This window comes from Phyllostomus hastatus, unplaced genomic scaffold (assembly GCF_019186645.2).
Source record: "Phyllostomus hastatus isolate PE091 unplaced genomic scaffold, TTU_PhHast_1.1 phas_scaffold_78, whole genome shotgun sequence".
NCBI lineage: Eukaryota > Metazoa > Chordata > Mammalia > Chiroptera > Phyllostomidae > Phyllostomus > Phyllostomus hastatus.
Window position 1 is genome coordinate 68709335 of NW_025334041.1, and position 20248 is coordinate 68729582.

The following is a 20248-nucleotide window of genomic DNA, read 5'->3' on the forward strand; positions in this document are numbered from 1 at the left end:
AAAAAACTCCATACATGAGTTAAAATGGAACACCAAATATATTTTTAAAAATCCCAAAGAATAGAGGAAAAAAAACAAAGAAATGAAAAAGCAAATAAACAAAAACAAAAAAAGGTAGACCTAAATCCAAACATATCAATAATTACATTAAAAGTAAGTGGTGTGAACATACCAATTAAAGGTAGCAAATTTCAGGAAGATCTGAGGGGGATAGAGAGGTCCGACTATATCATAACAACAAAAAAACCCTTTACAAATATAGCTACACTGGTAAGTTAAAAGGGTGGAAAAATACATACTCTGCCAACACCAAGTGTGATAATATACTTGCAAACATCAACTATAAACAATGGGATTTGACTATTTTTGCTGGGACTATAAATGATTTAACCACTTTGTAAACACGATTGACATTATCTGTGAAGAACACATACCATGTCACCCGCAGTCCCCCTCCTAAGATATCCCCAATAGAAATGTACACACAGATGTACCAAAGGATTTGTTCTAGAATGTTCAAGTCCATGTTATAACACCAAACTGAAAGAACCCAAGTGTCTATAAACAATTGAATGGATAAAATGTAGTATATACTACATATATGCATATATGCACTGAATATACTATGCAGCAGTTTGTAACTGAAGCAACACACAAAGACATTGAAGAGTTTTGCAGCCATGTCATTGAGTGACAGAAGCCAGACACAAAGGAGTCCACTCAGAAGGAGACAACACCAGCCTATAGTGTTGGACATCAGGAGAGCAGGTGTTTTGGGAGTAAGATGGGAGAGATGATTGGAAGGAGACTGGAAATGTTCTACTTCTTGTTCTGGGTGGTAGTTTTATGGTCTATGTGTCTTATGCACTTTTCTGTTAGTGTATTATAAATTAATAAAGTTTTGAAAGAAATTTTGAAATTTAAAAATTAGCATGGATGATTTAACAGAAGAGGTTCTGATCTTGCTGCAGGAAGAAAGAAATCCAGAAGAGAAGTGATTAGAGGGTTAGAATTAGGTAAACAAGTGCTTATGAAGCATTTGCCATAAGCCAGAAATGTCCCACCTGGTTTCCGTATATATCATCTTATTTAACCTGTCCCAGTCAATGAACGAGAAAGTGGAGACTATGATTGTGATCAAGCGCTGTTCAAGTGACGTTCAGGATTAAACCTAATTCTCAGTGCCATGAGGTGGGAACCAGGCCCTCTTCTCTTGACATCCTCCCCAACCCCTGGCCTCATTCCAGATTCTGACCTTGTGTCCAAGGGCATTCATACACCCCAGCCCCTGAGATGCATTGATTGTCCTGGAAGGCAAAGATGTTCCTATAGCTCTAATTTGCATCCTTTCTGGAATCTCGCTGCCTGCAGTGCATTGTGAATTACATAGTTTTCTTATAATTAGACCAAGGAGAATGTGCTACACTTTGTTGCACATAATAAAATCATCACTTGGTTGACCATAAAAGTTTAAAGTATGCCCAATTTTTTATAACTTTGTCTCATGACACCTTCATTTCTTAATACATTTAGTGCCTCAGGAGGCAAAAGGAACTCAGTCCTGCCAGTCTCTCAGTGGCTCCAGTCCTATCATTACCTCTGCTTCATGGATAAGAGATACGCCCGGGAAAGGCTTCCCTTTTTGCTTTCCCTTCAGCAGTTCCCACTGTGCCACGCTATAAGGGTGGCACAGGGTTCATTACAACATTCAGGAGAGGAGGCAAGGGCAAGATGCCTGGCCAATACCTTCTTTGGGATCATTGTGCAAACAAGGTGAGGCTGATGGCAGGTGGCCTGGGCCTCACGTCCTCCCTGGATCTCCACAGGCCTGGGAGAAAGGTGGCACCAGGCTGCTTTGAGATTCACTTGGTGGGCCTACTGTTTCTCCTTACAAGGCTTTTGCTTCAAGCTTTGTTCTTTCTAAATCCCCCTCCCCTGACTCTCCCCAGATCAATCAAAAGCCCACCCATCTGTGCCAGGGAGGGCAGGCCTGGTTTCTTGAGGAGGATATCTAATTATCCCAGCACATAAGGCAGTTCTCCCCAAATCCCTCTGTACCAAGGACTGAGGCTGAGGTCATGAGGGCAGGGAGAAGGGACCCAACCCCAAGCAGCCCAGCAAACTTTGGGTGCCAGGACCCAAAGTTTTGGGTGCAGGAGGCAGTCGAAATAAGGTAAAAAGGAAAGGGCTGGTCTCCAGGACCAGCCTGTAGTGGCAAAGGAGCTGCCTGGCCTCTGGGTCACAGTCCCTGTGCTGCGCCAGAAGCTGAAGGGAGGCAGGAAGGAACTGCTTGGCCTGAAGCCCAGCTCCTGGAGGCACTGGCTAGGGGGCCAGGGTGGGGAGGGAAAAGAGGTGGGGCTTGGGACAGCACCCAGCCATCTGGGCCCTGCTCAGGTGCCTGCTGAGACAGATTTTTCCCAGAGGGTGGTCTCCTTCACCTACTGTGTTAGGAGAAGAGGAGAGGAGGATCAGGAAGGGGGAGCAGCGAAAGAAGGAAGCACCAAATCCAGGAAGACAGGAGCTGGAAGTGAGGACTGCTACTTTCCCTCTGGTTTGAGGTTGAGGGTGGCCTCCAGGGGCAGAGAAGGAGGGAGCTAAGCAACAGGTGCAGATACATGTGAGACCCAGCATGTCGGTGGCCAGCACTGTGAACTTGACTTGACCTAGCAGATTCTTGGTCCTGGCCTTTGGAAAGGGCTAACTAGCTATGTGCAGTGCTGTGGGGAGCACCAGAGTGGTCTGCATGTTGCTTGGCTTATAGTATGTCCTAAATAAATGGTCTTTGTCATGGCAAAGGCCTTAGCCTATACTCTGGGTATGGGGAAGGGGGTGGTGGCTGTGGCTGAAGTAATATGCTCCAGGACTCAAAACTTCCTAGGAAGGAAGAGACTAGGAAGACGAGGTGGCCCGCCCAGCTGCTCTGGCTCCACAGGCGAGGCCTGTCTGATGCGCAGGCTGCCTTTCACTGAGGATTTCTGGCTGGAGCAAGTGGAAGGACCTGCTTGGCTGGAACGTATTTTTTTGTCCCTCCCAGGCGACGTCCGATGGGTGTGTCAGGCAGGAGGTGATATTTGACGGGCTGCTGGCCGGCTGCTTCGGAGCCTGGTGCCAGGCAGGGTGCGAGCATGGCCTCCCCCGACCCACCGGCCACCAGCCATGCACCACCTGATGTGCCCCCAGGGTTGGCCCTGTTCTTCACCATCCCCTATGCCTTCTTCCTGCCAGAGCTGGTGAGTAACCCCTGCAGATAGGCTTGGGGCTGGGGGCTGGGGGCTGGGGGCTGGGGGCTGGGGCTGGGGCTGAGGTGCTCCCCTCCCAGGGGAGGAAGGGGGACCTGAGCCAGAGATGTTCCATGGGGTGACCGGGATACTCTCTACTCCCTCCTGCGCTCCCCTCAGCCCCTGCAGCGAGGGTGGGTGGTGACTGGGGGGGTGGGGGGGGGTGCAGTGGTGCTGCTATTATGGATCTTCAGGAAGGTGTTGGAAACTTTTATTTTACGGCTTCTTTTCTACAACTACTTGTTTGTGCTCTTCTAAAGTTCCAAATGGGGGACTCTGTCTTTCCTCCTGAGAGAGGAGGTCTTCCAGTATCTTCTTGTCAAGTCAGCTGACTTTGAACTTTGGCTTAGGTAGACTCCCCAGAGGAGGCGGTTTATGAGACCCTTGGCTATACAATAGTTCGGGGAGCCACCCTGGCTGCACATGAAAACCTATTACCCCATTAGTCACTCTCTGGGGCACCTATGGCTGAATTGTGATCCAATCCCTGACAGAGCACGTAGCGTTCACTGAGCTTGGTCCTTTCTAAGCTGCTATCATCATCCCCTTTTCACGGATGGGGACACTCAAGTCTGGTTAGCAAATCAGGGTGAAGGAGTTTGTTTTTCCGACCCCTTCTGAAATACCTAGCTTGTGGGTGATATTTTCTTACAGGCTCTGAATGTGGCAGTACTGCCCCGGGGCAAAGAGGGAAAGATAGAAAGTGGTTCCAACTTTCAATTGGACCTGGCTAGCCCTCTCACTCTCGTCATCTGCTTAGAAGGCTGGGCCCATTTGAGTGACCTTTTGGCAAACTGGTTAAAGGGCGCCCACTAATGACAATCAGAAAGGGAACTAGGTAGGGCGGGCCCAGAACTTGGGTGGTTCCAGCTAAACCTCACCCAAAAAGCAAGTTTCTACCAGGCCTGCCCCCTAGGGGACACAAGCGTGGGCATCCTGCCAAGCTGATGACATCTTAGTGTTCTTGCAAGTTCACTGTGCCGGGACCCGGGCACATCCCTCACCTCAGAACAGCTACATGAATTGCAGTCATGTGGTTGGCTTGTGACCAGCAGGCATGCCACTGGTGCCACTGCCTTCCCAGGGTCCCTGACTGCTGGAGAGAGACTGGTGAGCACTTCCTCCCCACTAGTCAGACTGTGCTAAAGGAGGTGACCATTCAGGGCTGTGGCACAAGAAAGGAGAGGCCATCTGACCTGGTCAAGTGGGGGAGTAGTCTTCATGGAGAAGGCTACTGTGCATTTGGATCTCAAAGGATAGGCTAGATTTCCAGGCTGGGGCCGGGTGGTGGAGGGGGGCTGGTGGCTAGCAGGGAGTTGGGGGTGGGGACAGAGGGAAGAGAAGGAAAGGCCCAGAGGCAGGAAAAACCAACAGGTAGGAGGCTGGAGGTAGAGGCTTTCTAGAATCCAGAAAGTACCGGGGTGAGAGGGGCCGTCCCTTGCACCCACCGCCGAGATGCTGGCTCCTGCAAGTGGAATTCCTGGGGGAGCCAAGTGCATGCTGTGCTGATTTCCCCACTGACTTCATTTTTCTGGTCCAGGATGCAGTCCTGGGCTCCACACTGCATTTAGTTGTCATGTCTCCTTTTCTCCTTTAATCTAGGGCAATTCCTCAGTCTGTGTTTTAACCCTTCGGAGACGACGGGACAGTTGTTTTGTAATGTTCCTCCGTTTGACATGTCTAATGTTTCCTCATTACAACCTCATTTCTACTTCACTAGTGACCCATACTCATTGTTGAAAACTTCGAAAACACAGAAAGAAATATAACTTACATATTCATATATATATATATATATATATATATATATATATATATGGTGGTCCCCCTTACCCATAGTTTTGCTTTCCATGGATTCAGTTACCCACGGTCAACCATGATCTGAAAATATTAAGTGGAAAATCCCAGAAGTAAACAACTAGTAAGTTTTAAATCTCGCACCATTCTAAGCAGTATAGCACGGTCTCTCAGGGCCCAGGTTCTGTGCAGCCCAGGACAGGAACCGCATCTCCGGCCAGCATCCCCACCCTGCACACATTCCCGCCCATTGCCACTGTCTTGGCTATCAGATGAATGGTCACAGTACCCCGGATAAAGTCACCTTTATTTTACATAAGATTCCAAAACACAGGAGTGGTGATACTACCAATTGAAGATGCCAAAGAGAAGCGATAACATGCTTCCTTTAAGTAAAAAGGTCAAAGTTCTCAATGTAATAAGGAAAGAAACAAGAGAGCATGCTGAGGTTGCTAAGATCTAAAGAACAAATCTATCCAGGAAATTGTAAAGAAGGAAAAAGGTGTTTCATGCTAGTTGCTGAGAGAGACTAATTTCATTACAGTATGTTGTTAGGTGTCCTATTTTATTATTAGCTTCATTGGTAATCAATTACTGTGCCTATTTATAAATTAAACTTTATCATAGGTATGTACAATAAGAAAAAAGACAGTGTATATGTGTGGGGGGAATGTAGACAAATGTAGATGCAGATGTAGATGTGGATATAGATGTAGATGATAGAGATATATAGGTACAGATAGGTGGTTCGGTATTGTCCTGTTTGAGGTCTTAGGCATTCACTGGGGGTCTTGGACTGTGGCCCCCTGGGGTAAGGGGGCACCACTGCACACATGGATGTATTAGTTGGGTTATTCTGTACATGCTGCTCTGCACTGGCTTCTTCATTACACAAGCCTTCCTAGCACAGAATATAGAATCGTGTGTGCCTCACACCTGGGGAGGGCGACGGGGAGGTAACCAGGACAAAAGGGGAGAACGTCTAGGTGAGTGGGTGATTCCTGACCCCATGGAGCAGAAGACAAGCTGGGCTGGAGAGGAAAGTGCAGAGTCAGACAACCGAAGCCCCTCTCTGCCCCTGGTCTCCTGGCTGTGCTGCCCACTGTCACCCACCGGGGCTGACCGAGGAGCACCAGGCCTTGCAGTCCCAGTAGACTCTCTGTCTTGGGACCCAAGGCATCACAGACAACTGTATATTTTCCTAAGGACCGCAAAACGAAGCAGAGGAGGCAAAATCTGTAACCCGGACTAGGTGTCATCCACGGAGTGGCCCAGAGCAGACATGGGTGGTGTCTGTCTGCACATGTCCCTTCAGCCACTGTTTCCTAAGTGCCCGCTGTGAAGTCTGGAAAGCAGGGCCAGTGCTCAGGGAGTGAGAAGAGCAGAGTTAAACAAGGGGCCTCTGCTGAGGCCCCAGCTCTGCTCCTCAGAACCCTGCCCCCCTGCCACCCCTGCTGCCTAGATGGGGGCAGCTCTTCTGTGTGTGGGGGTGATGACAGACTTGGATGTCACAGACTCGGGGGGTCTTATGTTCTCCACCCGCTCTGCTCCCTGCAGCTGCTCTCACAGAATCTTTGCCTAACTTGCTTTATTTTAGAGTCTCTAACATTAAAATTCACACTTCTAAGCTTGATTTTACAGTAAGTATAGATCCATAGGCAGTTGCAAAGCTGGTGTCAGGGAGGAGTGCCCTGCCCTTCACCCAGTGCCCCCACGGTTACGTCTGTGAAGACACTAGTGACGAACCAGGAAACAGATGGTGGCGAGACATGTCTGCGTAGGTGTGTGTGTCTATGTTTTCACTTTACAAAAGGTACGTCAGTACCTGTTCTCCAAGAAAAATCTGAACAGGACTTTTGCTTTTATAAAAAAGGCAAAATTAGTGCTTAGTACTAGTTCTGCAGCAGCTGGTAGAGGCAGCAGCCCCCCAGCAGCCAGAGCGGCCCCACCGCGCTGCTTCCCCAGAACCACCCTCAGCACCGCACACCCAGCGCCAGAGCTCTGAGCCGGGTCTGGGAGCGTCTGGGCCTCAACTCCATTGATTCTGCGTGTCTGTCAGCAAAGTGGGTCCTAAAGCAACAGAAATGCCTAAGAGAGCTCATTGAGGTGTTTCATTTAGCATAAAACTGGACGTAATTAGCGTATTTGGTATGATTTGGTAGGTTATTTTGGGGTCTGTGAACATTCAAAAAGTTTTCAATATAAATTAATGGTAATTTCTTCTTTGCTTTATGGCATTTCAGCTTTGAAAGGTTTCACAGGAACTTCTGCTTCCGGGTAGCGGAGGAATGTGTCCTTCTGTGTCATTTTCTCACATAAGCAGATTCCTGCAACTACAGTCAAGATACAGCACTGTTTCGTCACCACAAAGGCCTTCCCCCTGCTTCCATGTTACAGTCTCTGCCTCCCCACCCCAACCTGCTCCTCCCTGTCCCCGTCCTGAGCCCTGGAAACCACTAATTCTACCTCTACAATTTCGTTATTTTGAGAAAGTGAGATAAATAAATGGGTCACAAAGCATGTGGCCTTTGAGACTGGCTTCTTTCACTCAGCATAGTCCCTGAGGTCCACCCAAGTTGTGGCGAGAGTATCAATGGCTCCTTCCTTTTCATTGCTGCATGGTGTCCCCTGGTGTGGACCTACTGTGTTTGTGTGCCCACTGGCCTGTTGAGGACACTGGTTGCTTACAGTTGTGAGCTACTCTAACTGAGGCTGCTAGGAACACTCATGCACAGGATTTGTGTGGACGCAGTTTTCCCTGCTCTGGGAAAATGCAGAGTGTGATTGCTGGATTGTGTAATAAGTGCATATTTGGTTGTTTTATTAAGACACTGACAAACCCTTCTCAGGACTGACTGTACTCTTTTAAAATTCCCACCAGCAACAGAGAAAGATTTCTGATATTCCAACATTCAAATTTGTATTTTATTTGGTTTATAGTGAAATTCTGATTTCTCATTTGAAAACAATATTGATTTCAAAATATAATCTCCTTCATTCACTGATTGTGAGTGCCTGCTGGTGCCAGCACTACACAGGGCCTGGGGGCCATATGACTCACCCCCACTCCTTCTCTCTGTAGAGCAGACTGCGCTGGAGGGCGGTGTGGGGAGAGGGTGACCTTGTGATTGCCTAATTCCCTGTATGACTCTTCAGCTCTTAGCTCTTTTACAAGCTGAGAGGTGACTCAGGGGACCAGGACTGAGGGAGTATTTTATGAATAAGAGTCTTGAGAAGTCTTGTGACTATTAACCTTTTCACTACTTAACTTACAACTTATATTTTTGATTAATTAAAAAAAATAGCTAAGAAGATTTCTAGAGACTAGACACGTTGAAAGGTGAGATGATTCCTGGTGTTTGGTGTTTTCCTTTGAGCTTCTTACCTGGCCTGCACGGTGGCCAAAGGAAATGCTCCTGCTCCGGGCAGGGCTTCCTGCTGGGGAAGCAGCCCCATTGTCCTGTCCTGCGGTGTCAGCCTGCTGCTCTTTTACTCTGTTTGTATGTAAAAGCCTATCTGAAACTACCTGAGACCCGGATCTCAGGTCAATGGTGAGAGGCTGAGGGCAAGATTAGGGCTCAGTTTAGGACAGGTTTAGGGTAGGCTCCTTCCCCTTTGTTACAACGTTGTCTTAGAAGTTGAGTTTTCCAAAGGAAAAATCCTTTCCTTTGTTCATCTCTGCTCCCTTTCAATTCTCCATGCTTCTGGAAAGTAGCAAAGGTTAACTTCATGAAGCATCATCTCAGTGCTTCGGTCCCTCATTCACTCCTGCTCACCGTCAAGCAGACTTACCTGGCTCCTGCCGTACCACTGAGCCTGTTATAAAAACAGCCAGGATGGCCCTGGGAGGCATGCATTGGGGGGGGAGGGGGCAGGGCAGGGGGGCGGGGGGGGGAGGCCAGGCGGGGGAGTAACATGACACACAGAGTGGGCTGGGCAAGGGGGTGACGTGGACAGGATTGCCTATCAGCAGACCCATGCTGCCTGCACCCTTTGGCTCCCCTGCAGCAGGCCCAGCCCTTACTCTGGGAGGCCCCCAGTGTGTTCAGATGCAGTAGAATAGAGTCCGGGGGACGGTTCTCCTACTTAATCACTGTGAGACCCCAGGCAGGTCACTAAACCACTCTGAGCCTCAGCAATAGAGACAGGAACAGTAAAGACCTCATAAGACAGCTCTGTGGTTTCCATAAGGGTTTTCACAGGAAGCCACAGGACAAGAGTCTGCTCTAGAAATGTCAGCTCTTACTGTTTTATTGCTGTTGGTCATCCAGACCTCTTCCTAGAAAGCGGGGGTCTGTGAGCAGATTGCAGTTGTAAATCCACAAGCATTTATAAAGCCTCAGGCTTTGCTCCTTAGGGGGAAACAAGAACAAGCTGTGATAATCAGGGATAATGTCCAATGGTGAGGTGATGACCACCGGTGGGGCCACCATAGCGAGAAGGTATCTGTAGACCGAAGAATGAAGCAGGCAACCCTCTAGAATATAACAGAGTTTATCTTGGGGCCACTTACTTGCAGGGTCAGAGCAGACAGATGGTCCAGCACCCTGCACAGGCTATTGTCCACTACAGGCCTGTCAGAGTACTTTTTTACACTGTAACTCAGGTATGATGATTGACAAGACAAAGGGACAAAGAATGCAGTAGTGCCAGCAGCCAGTTTGATACTTATCTTAGTTGTCACACCATTGGCCACTGCTAACAAAAATATGTATGACCACATCTTAAGGGACACAGATAATCATCAACTCCAAGCCTTTGATGTGCTTGCTAAGGACAGCAGGAATCCAGGGAGTGAGTTAGGTTCACATCCAGTCTGTACAGATAAGGTAAGACATAACCTCTGCCTTACAGGAGTGATGCAGGAACCTGTGGGGAGCACTGCAAGTTGGGGTTGGGGGGTACTCTGCCACAACTCCCAGAGGCCCCAGGGGCTCATTGGAATGAGCTTACTCAAGGGCCTAGCACTCCAGAAGGGCTTGGATTGAGGGGTGAGATGTTTGCCAAGGACTGGGCACTGCCCAGGAGTAGGAAGCAACGTGTACAGAAAGTCAGGCTGTGGGAAACAGGGACGCGGCCCCCTGGGAATCTCCTGTGTTCACTCAACAGATGTTTAGTGAGCACCTAATCTGTGCCAAGCATGAGGATGTAAAGATAAGAAGGCAGACATGAGCCTGCCTTATGGAGTCTGGAGCCTCACGGGGCAGATGGAGACTAGCCAAGGAGACCAGCGCCTGGTGCTGTGCCCATGAGGGTGTGGGAGGAGCTGGACACCACAGCGGGTGCTGTACTTAGAGGGGGCTTTAATACAGGGGACTGTTCACACCATTGTTGAAAGGCTGGAAGAGCAGAGGACCCCCTGAAGCCAGCAGACAGTGATAAGCACACCTGAGGGCTACCACCAGCGGGTGCTGCTCAGGCCTCCAGATTAAGCCCCACCCAGCTGGTACTGGAGCCTTTGAAGACAGGGGTCACCCTAGAGGAGGAATATAGGGATCTTGGGGTTGGAGCCAACTGCCACTGCTGCTAGATTAACAGTGACAGGACCTGTGAGCCAGGGACTATGGAGACAGAGTGCCAGCCTGCAGCAGAGAAGGAGAGGCTTGAGCTAAGAGACCCTGGGAACTAAATGGCACCATCCATGTCCATAGCCTGGACTCTGAGTCCTCTTCTTCCCCTGATTATCCGGCCAAACCACAAGAAACCTTCCCTGAACTGGTTGCCTCTATCAGGTTCCACAAGAAGGGCAAGCAGGCCTGCGGCAGGCAGGTCGCCCCTGCAGGGTTTCACTAACTAGCTAGTGAGTGCTCTGGAGGGGAGACTTGGCTGGGGCCTCCTGCAGAGGTGGTAGGGAGGAGCCAAGCACATTTTGACCCACTGGACCCCAGCAGCTTCAGATAAGAAGCCTCACTGATAAGAAGTGCCCCACCTGCGCCAGCGCCCTTCCAGGGCTTTTCACATGCAGAACCTTCCCCTGGGGCACTGCGGATCTGTGGAAGGCTGGAGAGCTTTCTAGAGTATTGTCTAGATTGACCAGCAGGAGGAAGGGGCCAGAGAAAGGAGGGGTGAAGGACTCCAGCCAGATTCCTCGGCCTATTTGCCTCTAATCTCAAACCAGCTCTCTGCTCCTCCCATAGCTGCCAGCCAGCCATGTCCCTCAGCTGTCACCACCTGGTCGATCTTCCCCTTCTCGACCGACCAACGAGGTCTGCTGCTGGGGGCCCACACATGCCTGACCCCGTAGCAGCAGAGCCACGTTCACCTGCGTCACACAGCCACTCCCCTTGACACCCAACTCCCCACCCTCCTGCCTCAAGCGGCACCTAGAAGGCACCTGGGGGACCCTGGAGTAGGGTTGCAGTAGGCTCCCCATCCAGTGGAGCCAGATATCATGGGTGTCAGGCCCCAGAATCTTCTGTCTCGTCTCAAAGAAGTCCATCCATCTCAGCCCCTCACCATGGCTGGAGTCTCAGAGCTGTGCTTTTTCTGCCTCTGCTCTCTGCCTCTGCTCTGCTTGCATCCCCCACCTGCCCATCTGGACCCTCTCCCTGCCCAAGTGATGCAGGCTGAGGGGCGTGGGGGGCAGTATTCACTTGAACATCATCCTCTCTGCCAGCATATTTTTGTGTAGTTCTTCCAGTGTGCCAGGTCATGTGGTATTGTAGGACACGAAGGGTGAGAGTAGGGTGGGGAGGAGGCGGGGAGATGGGAAAGCCTCCCAGCAAATCCGTCTGCAGGTGATGGCACAGGAGTTGGGTAAGGATGAAACCAGTGGTGTTTGTCCTCCCTGGTCCAGGCTTCTGGAGGAAATGTCCATCTGTGGCTAGGCCACAGTGGCTGGCCCGGAGGTGCCAGGTGGCGCCATCTGCATGGGAATTGGGCCCAGGAAGGTGAGACTGAACAGCAAGTAGAGAGTTCAGCAACTGCCTCCTGCTCCTTTCTTGAGTTAGTCAGCTGCTCCTATCAAGTAGCTGCTTTGTGCCAGGCTCTGTGCCCCATGCTGGGCACACGAAGACCACAGGGCAGAGTCCTGCATCCAGGAGCTCAGGGTCTGGGAAGGAGGCAGTGAAAGGAGACGGTGACCATGAGGAAGGCCACCAAGGGGTGCCTTGGGGACTTGTTAGTTAGGAGAGGCTTCCTGGAGGAGGTAACATTGGTCTGGCCCTTGCCCTTGAGGGTCTGGTCATAGACAGGGTGGAGAAGGGGAGAGCTGACCAGGCTGTTAACCAGGACTATAATGAATGGTGGCGTCCTTGGGTCCTCAGTGCCTCACGACAGACAGGAACATGGTCACCAGTCACAAAACATCTGTGGATTCCTGGGGGAAGGAGGAGGTGGGGGGACCTTCCTGAGCCCAACTCTAGGACTCATCTGATGACTTCCAGGAAGCATGTGAAGGGACATAAGGTTAATGAAATAGAGGCCAAAGAGAAGAGACCGGGATAGGAAGCCCCACGAGTGGGGGAACTGCCCACTGGCCTCTGTGGGGACAGGATGCACCTTCCTGCTTCTTTGCATGTTTTCAGTACTTTCTAACTTTTCTAAGGTGTATAAGTGCATAACTAAAAAAAAAATTAAAAAGTGAAAAAAAAGCTTGCCTACCCCCCAAATGCTTAGTTTTAAGGGGTTTTTTTTGTTGTTTTTTTTTAAGAGACAAGAAGGAAGAGTCCTTTAGACTTTGGCTGGACGGGAATGTTTTTATTGTTCTATTTTTATGTCACACTGTAAACCTGGACTGTTAGTCAGTAAAAGGCTGGGTTAGTGGGAGCCAGGGGCTGAATGAGTGGGTGTGGTCCTGGGAAGGAAACCAGTGGCTGGGTGAGAGGAAGGCAGAGGAGGCCTGGCTCTGACTCACCACCCTCCCGCTGGGGCATCCTGCTCCTCCTGGCCTAGCACGCCCCAGGGTGGGCCTGGATTTCCTTGGCAGGCAGCCAGCCTGGTCCTGAGAGCCCTTATGGGCACCAAGTTCTCCTCACATGACCTGGTCAGCCAGCAGCAGCCTGGACGGAGCTCAGCAAGCACTATTGTTCCTGGTGTGGACCGGATGAGACAAGGGCCCTCACTGGGGACCAGGGGACCAGGCTGGCAATTTCCTGCAAGCCTTAAAGCCACAGAGAGAAATTCTCACTCTGTGAGTCAGAATAAGTAAGTGGGTATTTGTGGGTGTCCCAGGTTGAAATATGGAGCATAGAACTTCCATATAAATGCTAGTTGCTTGAGGGCCTTGAATTTGGGCCCAGGCCTGCCATGTCCCAGTGGCAACTGGGGAAGAAATCACTTGGCCTCTCAGAACTGGTTTAGAAGGTGACGATGCCCAGAAAGCGTCCCAAGGCTGCCACTCCTCAGACGCAGGGGTAGGAGCTGCCTGCGGGCGATAAACAGTACCCCATTCTCATCAAGGTCTCTGAGCTGCCACAGGGAGGCCTGCGGCAGGGGGAGGGCTGCCCAGAGTGCCTGGCTCCTTGGGGCTTGGTTTGGGCCTTTTCCTCTCAGCTAAAGGTTTTGGAGGCTTGGTGGTGGCGGCACAGCCTGTATTCACCTGAGTATGAGGAAAGGGAAGGAGAGGCAAAGCTGTTGTGATAATTAAGACGGGTGGTAAAAGGAATGCAGTATCGATGGTGGGTGAGACCCACCATGCTGAAATCCTGCCAGCTATGCAGAAAAACCTGCCACTTGTATTGCCTGTGGAGCTCCTCCCCGGCTCTCAGCTCCTGGCCGGCCACACCCGAGCCCACAACCCCAAGCCTTGGCTAGAAGCCTGGGCTCTGCACAGCGGAGATCAGGCATCTTTAGGGCTTCTCCTTTGTGTTGCACATGGGGTCATCGCTCTGGCAGTGTCTGTCTTCAGAACCTGGTGGTGCTTGAAGTTCACTCTGCTGTGGCAGCTCAGCCCTGCCCATCAGTCTCTCAGCCCAACTGCTCCAACCAGGTGGATAGATCGTCCCAAAGCAAAGGCAGTCCTCTCCCATCTCTCCCGTTCAAAAGTCTTTTGTGCATCTCTGTGGTCCAGCACAGTCTCTTATGTCTTTCTCCTTTCTTTTTCAGTTATTAATTTTAGAGAGAGGAAGGGGAGGGGAAAGAGAGAAGCATTGATTTGCTGTTCCACCTATTTATGCATTCTTGGTTGCTTCTTATATGTGCCCTGACCAGAGATCAGACCCACAACCTACAACTTTGGCCTACCGGGATAACTCTCTAAACAACTGAGCTACTTGACCAGGGCTCTTCTTGCTTTTCAAACTTACATATTGGTTGTTTGGGGTTAGTTTAAAACCCTGCCACTGAGCCACACAGTTCTTCCCGGAGGCCAGGTCACTGATTGATTGACTGGGTCTCATTTCAGAAATGTTCCGTGCACCTATAGACAAGTGCACACACACACACACACACACGCATACATACCTTTTCTTTTTCTATAGATCATAGCGCATTGGGCTCACTGGTCTATGCCTCCCACAATTTTTAGACATTGTTTCATTGTGGTATAAAAAAAGCATTTCATTCTTCTGAAAGCTGCTGAGTGTCCCACTGTGCAGCCCTCACTGCTCTCACTGGTCCCCACTGGGTGGACATTGAGGAAGTTTCCTCTCTCCTCTGTAACTGGCAGGGCTGCAGCAAACAGTCCTGCACATTTGTCACTTTGCTCGTGTGCATTATTTGCAGGACAAATTCCCAAAAGTGAAATTGCTGGGTGGAACAAGGTGTGCACTTAATGTTTTGATTGATATTGTCAAAATGGTGAAGCAGTTGGTGACACCATTATTTAACCTGGGATGACAATGGACTTCAATTGGAGGACTCTAGTTGGACTTGAGTGTCTGAGCGTCCCCAGATTTGTAGACAAAAATTGTGCATATACATAGGTACATTTTTTTAGGTGACCAAAGCCTTCATCAACTCTGTACAAGGTTGTATCCTACTCACCCTGCTGATTGGTCTCCAAGCTCCTCCAGAATCAACTTCCCATCCCTCAGGAAGACCAGCCTTGGAAATTCCCCTCCTCTGAGTCTTTTTAAAAATATATATATTTTATTGATTATGCTATTACAGTTGTCCCATTTTCCCTCCCTCACTCCCCTCTGCCCTGCACATCCCCTCCCACCCACATTCCCCCCTTTAGTTCATGTCCATGGGTCGTACATATAAGTTCTTTGGCTTCTACATTTCCCATACTATTCTTACCCTCCCCCTTTCTATTTTCTACCTACCATCTATGCTGCTTATTCTCTGTGCCCTTTCCCCCCTCCCCCTCTCTCCACCTCTCTCCTCCTCCCACTCGCCTATTGCTAACCTTCCATGTGATCTCCATTTCTGTGGTTCTGTTTCTGTTTTAGTTGTTTGCTTAGTTTACTTTTGTTTTTGTTTTAGGTGTGGTTGTTAATAATTATGAGTTTGTTGTCATTTTACTGTTCATATTTTTTATCTTCATTTTCCTTAGATAAGTCCCTTTAACACTTCATATAATAGGGGCTTGGAAGCCCTGGCTGGCGTAGCTCAGTGGATTGAGCGCGGGCTGGGAACCAAAGTGTCCCAGGTTCGATTCCCAGCCAGGGTACATTCCTGGGTTGCAGGCCATAACCCCCAGCAACCGCACATTGATGTCTCCCTCTCTCTTTCTCTCTCTCTCTCTCTCTCTCCCCCCGCCCCCCGTCCCTCCCTGAAAATGGATGAATAAAATCTTCAAAAAAAAAAAATAGGGGCTTGGTAATGATGAACTCCTTTAACTAGATCTTATCTGAGAAGCACTTTATCTGCCCTTCCATTCTAAATGGTAGCTTTGCTGGATAGAATAATCTTGGATGTAGGTCCATGCCTTTCATGACTTAGAATACTTCTTTCCAGGCCCTTCTTGCCTATAAGGTCTCTTTTGAGAAATCAGCTGACAGTCTTATGGGAGCTCCTTTGTAGGTAACTGTCTTCTTTTCTCTTGCTGCTTCTAGGATTCTCTCCTTATTTTTAATCTTGGGTAATGTAATGATGATGTACCTATGTGTGTTCCTCTTGGGTCCAAATTCTTTGGGACTCTGAGCTTCCTGGACTTCCTGGAAGTCTATTTCCTTTGCCAGATTGGGGAAGTTCTCCATTATTATTTGTTCAAATAACTTTTCAATTTGTTGCTGTTCCTCTTCTCCTTCTGGTACCCCTATAATTTGGATGTTGGAACATTCAAAGATGTTCTGGAGGTTCCTAAGCCTTTCCTCTTTTTTCTGAATTCTTGTTTCTTCATTCTTTTCTGTTTGGTTGTTTCTTTCTTCCTTCTGGTCCACATTGTTGATTTGAGTCCCAGTTTCCTCCCCATCACAATTGGTTCCCTGGACATTTTCCTTTATTTCTCTTAGCATAGTCTTCATTTTTTTCATCTAATTTGTGACCAAATTCAACCAATTCTGTGAGCACACTGATTACCAGTGTTTTGAACTGTGCATCTGATAGGTTGGCTATCTCTTCATCACTTAGTCATATTTTTTCTGGAGCTTTGATCTGTTCTTTTATTTGGACCATTTTTTTTGGTCTTGCCACATCTGTTACATAGTGAGGGATGGAGCCCTAGGTGTTCACCAGGGTAGGGTAACCCAGTCACTGTGTTGTGACGCTGTGTGTGGGGAAGGGGTTCGAGAGGGAACAATGGCGCTTGTTCTCCTCTCTTCCGGATTTCAGTTACTTCCCCTGCTTCCCACAAGCAAATTGGGCCCTTCTGGTGCTGATTCCTGGGTGGGTAGGTTTGTGTACATGCTAGGACCCTGTGGGTCTCTCCAACAAACTCTCCTGTGAGGCTGGGAGTTTTTCCCACTGCTTCAGCCCCCCACAGGTATTTTCAGTCAGAAGCTTTGAGGCTTTATTTTCCCACGCTGGAACCCTGGGTAGTGCAGTCTGTCTCGCTCCACAGTTGTTTCTCCCAGTTTATCTGCACGCAAATGTGGGACTGCCCAGTTCACAATCTGCCACCTGGTCAGGTCTGCCAGCTGCTGCCTTGCACGCCCCCCTCCACAATCCACCACCTCACTGGGTCCGCCAACCACTGCCTTGCTGCTGGTCCTCTCTGCCTTGCTGCCCATCTCTGCCCCTCCTACCGGTCAGGATGAATGTGTCTTCTTTAACTCCCTGGTTGTTGGACTTCCATAGAGTTCAGTTTCCTGTCAGTTCTGGTTGTTTTTTTGTTTTTAAATTATTGTTGTCTTTTTGGTTGTGCCAGGAGGCACAGTGTGTCTACCTATGCCTCCATCTTGGCCAGAAGTCTCCTCTGAGTCTTTCTTAGAGAACGTCACCCTCCATCTTCTCCATCATTCCAAATGACTATGGCTAGCATGGCCAACAAGGTTACCCAGCACTCACCATTCTCACGAAAACCAGATGAGAAAAATCAGTGCAATCCCTGGTGCCTCTATCACATGGGCATGGACATGGAGGCACAGAGTTAAGTAACCTCCCCAACAGTCAGCACTGGGGTTCGAACCCAGGAGGAATGGCGTTGCCCTGCTCTGCAGTGGTTACACCATTAGAGTGGGAATGAGGAGATGGGCTCTGGGGGCCCTTGTCCTGGCTGCATCACTGGGGGAACATCTAACAAGGCACCCTCATGATCAACCAGAATCTCTGGACAGGACCCAGACCTGGAGGTTTTCTCAAAGTCCCCAATGATTCCAAGACTTTGAGGAAGGGGGACAGCACTCAGTGTGCTGCCCTGAGGGGAAGACTCGGGGTCTATGAATTTCTGAAGCTCCTTATCCTTTTGCCATATTTCTAGCTTCTTTTCCTTTATTAAGCACCCCCCCAACCACCCAAAATAGTAAGGATTGATGGCACAGTGGTGAGCACAGCTGTCTTCCAAAGTAAAATCCCCCCATAACTGACAAAAGAAGGTTTTTTTAAAAAAAAATACATCATTTTATATTCATAGATATCAACTTAGTTGATATAAATATTTCAATATATTGTGGCTTTTATACTTATTTGAAACTCAATTGTCCCACCTTTGGTCAGCAGGAAACTTCTGAGTCTTTTGACCAAACCCAGGAATCTTTGAAAGTGTTTTTCACTCTCTGGTGTGGTGAGCTGCCTGGGCCCCGCGTCCTCACCCCCGACCTGGGATCAGCCATCGGCCCCAGACTCCGCCCGGGGCTGCTGCTCCAGTGCTGATACGCAGGTTGTTCAACCAGCTTCCTAAACTTGAGGGAGCTGTCCCCCATGTCCTCGAGGAAGACAAGTGACCAGGCCTGTTGTTAAGCTTCATCCTCCCTGAAGAGATTCTATCAAGTTTCAGCTCTGCCTTGCAAAAAATGCGTAGATGAGCATTCCGCGTTTGTCCATAAGAAAGAGACTCTGCCTAAATTGTACTTGAAATATGCTCAATCGCCACACACAGCGATAATGCAACATCCTTCCACTTAGAGGGCCAGGCCCAAATATCTAAAAATGTCTCCTGCCCAAAATGGGAAATGTATTTCCCATTTTGGGAAATACAAAATGGGGATTAAAAGGAGAGAGCAGGTGAGGCTGCCAAGAAAATGTGGAAAGCTTAAAGGGTTTTTTAAAATGGGGGGAAAGACAAACACTCGACATTGCCTAACCTGTAAAGAACCAACCCAGACTGCTTGACGTGAAATGAGAAAACGCACTTCACTGGGCTTCACTTCACTGGGTTTGTCCTTGGCCCCGATTCCTTCTACTGTTCAGAAGGGGAGGGCATGGAAATGAAAGTCAATAACATTCCTTTGTGTCTTGTGGATTGGGCAACACTGAAGCTGCTTCACTAGATTCCCATGCAATCCGAGTAGATTCCCAAATGCTCAGAGGCCAGGTGTGAAATCCGATTCTGTGCAGAGACCCTCAGTGTCCTGCCTGGTGTCCTGTGTGACCTCAGTCTCTGCCAGCACGCTCCACTTCACAGTCTGTGGTGAGAATTAAGTGTGGATGTGTAAGTAATGTGCGTCTGGTCAGGGCAGCCTCTGACGGCAGGTGGAGGCAGGCACTGGCAGGCATGGCGGGGTGGAGGCACCTTTGCCCACCGGGGCCTGGCACAGGTGAGCTGCCAGTAAGTGGCAGCAGATATCAAGTGGCAGCTCTCTGGTCTTAGAAAGTTTGCAAAGGAGTTAGAATTGCTGTACAGTCTCATTGAGGTTGTCTGAGTGAATGCATTTTACAAATTGTAAACACCTGGTGAATGTGAGGTGGTAGTGGTGTTATCTCTGTTCATTCAGCAAAATGTTCTTAGACCCCTCCCCACGTTCTTTGTTCCAGGACCTAACTGGGCACAAGGAGTGCAGATCATTCTCTTCCCTCAGAGGTCTAATGTGAGCCTAAAATATTACATGTTCTGGTGAAGTCACTAAATCCTGACTGCCACCTCCACTGAGAGCCAGCGTTGTCAGGGTGCTGGTTGTGTGACAGCATTTGTATGCACTTCCCATGCTATGGCAGGCAGGACACTTGCCAGGTGCCCTAAAGCTAAGCCCTGGTGCCTCCCTGGAGCAACAGCAGCCCCTGTCACTGGGATTGACATGCAAGGGCCCAGTTCAGGGGAAACAGAAGCCCAGGTCCCTCCACACCACTTCCTTAGGACAAGGCAACACTAACTTGCTCATAGCCTAGGCCCAACCTCGGACTTCCAAAATCCAGTTAAAGCCTGTATTTCCTGTTAAAGTCTCCCAGAGGGGGTGCTTCAAGAGATGCCAGGCTTCTGGAGATGTTGCTCAGCCCTGTAAGAGCCTTTGCCTTGTGGTCAATCTCCTGTTCCTTCTCCCTCCTTTAGAGCCCATGGATTCTCCATAAGTTCAAAAGCACTTTCCTCTCCAGGACAACAGCAGTGGAAGCCTCATCAGGGATGGGTGACGTATCTAGGTTAGAGAATTCTGGGGCTTTTTTGTAAGGTGAGAACTGCTTGTCCCAGAAAGCCGGGGGTATGTTATGAAAAGCAGGACCTGAAAGTGTATCTTTTAGCTGAGCTGGGCAGAAGCAGCATTGTTAGTCCAGAGGGTCTCTGAGAGCGTCATTCAGAACCCAGCTGCCTCCACATCATGTGCTCACAACCAAAGTCACTAATCATAAAAGGGAAGACTTGAACTGGACTGAACATTAACAAAAGCCACAAACTACAGAAGCAGGCTACAGAGCCTGAGCTAATGGTATGATCAATACTGAATGTAAAGTGAATACAAGCAAAGTTAATAAAGATC

At 49.2% G+C, this 20248-nt stretch overlaps 1 protein-coding gene across 1 annotated transcript in view; it reads left to right on the forward strand.

Annotated features, from left to right (window-relative positions):
* The first annotated feature begins 3023 nt into the window (after positions 1 to 3023).
* MALL (mal, T cell differentiation protein like) overlaps positions 3024 to 20248 on the forward strand; it is a 28390-nt gene continuing 11165 nt past the window's right edge. Inside the window, exon 1 of the mRNA XM_045828515.1 lies at positions 3024 to 3230. Coding sequence (XP_045684471.1) covers positions 3126 to 3230 — 105 coding nt within the window. The 5' untranslated portion in view covers positions 3024 to 3125. The remainder of the gene's footprint in view (positions 3231 to 20248) is intronic.